This window comes from Sinocyclocheilus rhinocerous, unplaced genomic scaffold, assembly GCF_001515625.1.
Source record: "Sinocyclocheilus rhinocerous isolate Xijiao unplaced genomic scaffold, SAMN03320098_v1.1 scaffold1879, whole genome shotgun sequence".
NCBI lineage: Eukaryota > Metazoa > Chordata > Actinopteri > Cypriniformes > Cyprinidae > Sinocyclocheilus > Sinocyclocheilus rhinocerous.
This window is the reverse complement of record NW_015632718.1, coordinates 666,480-668,519: the sequence shown is the minus strand read 5'-3', so window position 1 is coordinate 668,519 and position 2,040 is coordinate 666,480. Positions and strand designations below refer to the sequence as shown.

The window sequence follows — 2,040 nt, the reverse complement described above, 5'->3', positions numbered from 1 at the left end:
CTATCTCTGTCTGTCTGTCTGTCTGTCTATCTATCTATCTATCTCCAGAGACATGAAGAACAGTATATTTTTTTTACCCTCCCACTCCAGGTCATTGCCATTGGTTATGAACTCCAGCGAGTCCGTATCATCGGGCGTCTCAATATCATCCACGTTAATATCCAGATCATCAGGCGTATCCAGGAAGTCATCGGAGAGCAAGGACCCTTCGCTCTGGTCCAACGACAAGTTCATATCCGGGGCCACCAGCGTGCGACGCTTCCGGTGAGCTCCGCCCCCTCCGGCTCCACCAATGAGGAGAGAGTTTGGGGGAGCTGAGCCAATAAAGATAAAGGAGCATTACACGAATGCAAATTACTCATTTAAGATGAACATTTGCGTATGAAACCAAGCCACTTACAAGTTCTCCCCTCGTTCAGGGCGCAGGAGGAGTCCATGTCACCCTCCGCAGGAAGTGGCCTAGCGAGGACAATATTTCAATGCACTTCAAATGCAACAGATTTTTGTAAGTGCAAATAGCATTTTAAGTAAAGAAAGTCCTACATTTTTGGAACAAAATGAGGATGAGTAAATGACAAAATTTTAATTCTTGGGCGAACTGCTTCTTTAAGACCAGAGCATATTGTGATATGCTAATTAGCGAGTAGGCCCTTGGGGTCGGTGCACACGCAGCTGATAAATAGGGGGTTGTCAGAGCCGGCGGGGTTCACAGCTGCTGCTTCTGTGCTAAAAGTCTATTTAACTCACAGTTGTCATTGTTTCCCCCTGAAACGCACATTTTAAATGACAATGACAAACCTAAAGACTTGAGAAAGACAGTTATAAGCATCAAAAACGCAAAACATACTAAAGAAATACATAATAATGTTGCATAACAATACTATAATATGCAAATAAATGTATGAATCACCATACCTAAATTTGGTATGCTGTTATTTATAACAACATTAGATTCCCTGTGGAGATAAATCAAATTTCTATTTTTTTCCAATAGGTGATTGGTATTAAACAGTAATGCAGCATTAAAAAACATTTTAATCAACATAAACCTAATAAAATGGATGATTTTAGTATGCTTTAGAAAACAAAACAAAGCACAATCAAAGCTGCTCTCGTTTACCTGCTGCGTGAGACGAACTAGGTTTCTGGCTGCTTTCTGATTCTGCGAGTTCTTACTCCAAGCTAGCGTGAAATCTCATGGTCCTAACGCTGTTTAATATTTCAAAAGCATCATACTGTCCTGTGATGCTGGAGCTGCTCCTCTAAGCCTGACCTGCCTCCATTTTGCTGGTGATGCTGCTTGTGTTGTTGGCAGCTTGCTGCGTCACATGACGTGGCTCGTTTCCATTTAAGGAGAGAGCTGCACCTGCTCCCGTCTCCATTCAGCATCTCACTCATGATTCGCTGAAGAAATTATGCTTTTTTCCCTTTTTAAGGCCTGTATCCATCTGTGAGCCCAGTATAGCCTTCAAACAAGTTTGTTTTGATTAACCATCTTTTCTTTTTTGGGGGAATTTCTTGCATTCAATTCAAACTGGAATCATTTATCAGTATAAACACTTTAATGCATCAAATGTCCAGTTGCTTCAAATTTCATGCATCCTACAAAGGCATGTGATGTATTTTATGTCACAATGTAAACAAATGTTGAAATTTGAGTCAGAAAATGTAACAGTTCAACCATTCAAAACCAAATCATCAATGTCTAAAGAGGACTTTTCAAAAGCGTAAAAGAAAACATGTTTACCTGGGAAAATCATCGTCCAGCCATTCGTCTCTCGCCTCTATGATCTCCATCAGCGGGCCGAAGTCAGCGCTGCCCATGCTGAAGAAACCTGGACCTGAAAAACAAAGTCAAATCCTTCCCTGAAGAGTTTGATCACCAAAAAGTCAATGCCTACCGGAGGAATTTTTAGTGTGCAATGGATTATTGGAAAAATCATTTTAATCCCTCTTTTAATCTCTGGCTGAAGTGGCCTCTGCTTTGATTTGGAGATAATTCCCTTTCGTTCACCTTTGAATTGTCTTTTTCAAAAATAT

At 40.7% G+C, this 2,040-nt stretch overlaps 1 protein-coding gene across 2 annotated transcripts in view; it reads right to left on the bottom strand.

The window, feature by feature from the left end:
- Nucleotides 1–29: 29 nt before the first annotated feature.
- The window catches only part of LOC107742806 (caytaxin-like), a 3,096-nt gene continuing 1,085 nt past the window's right edge, over nt 30–2,040 (bottom strand). For both annotated transcript variants that reach the window (XM_016555846.1, XM_016555847.1), the window contains exons 3-5: nt 1,748–1,841; nt 401–459; nt 30–314 (exon numbers count right to left, since the gene is read on the bottom strand). In XM_016555846.1, coding sequence (XP_016411332.1) covers nt 31–314; nt 401–459; nt 1,748–1,824 — 420 coding nt within the window. In that variant the 5' untranslated portion in view covers nt 1,825–1,841 and the 3' untranslated portion in view covers nt 30. The remainder of the gene's footprint in view (nt 315–400; nt 460–1,747; nt 1,842–2,040) is intronic.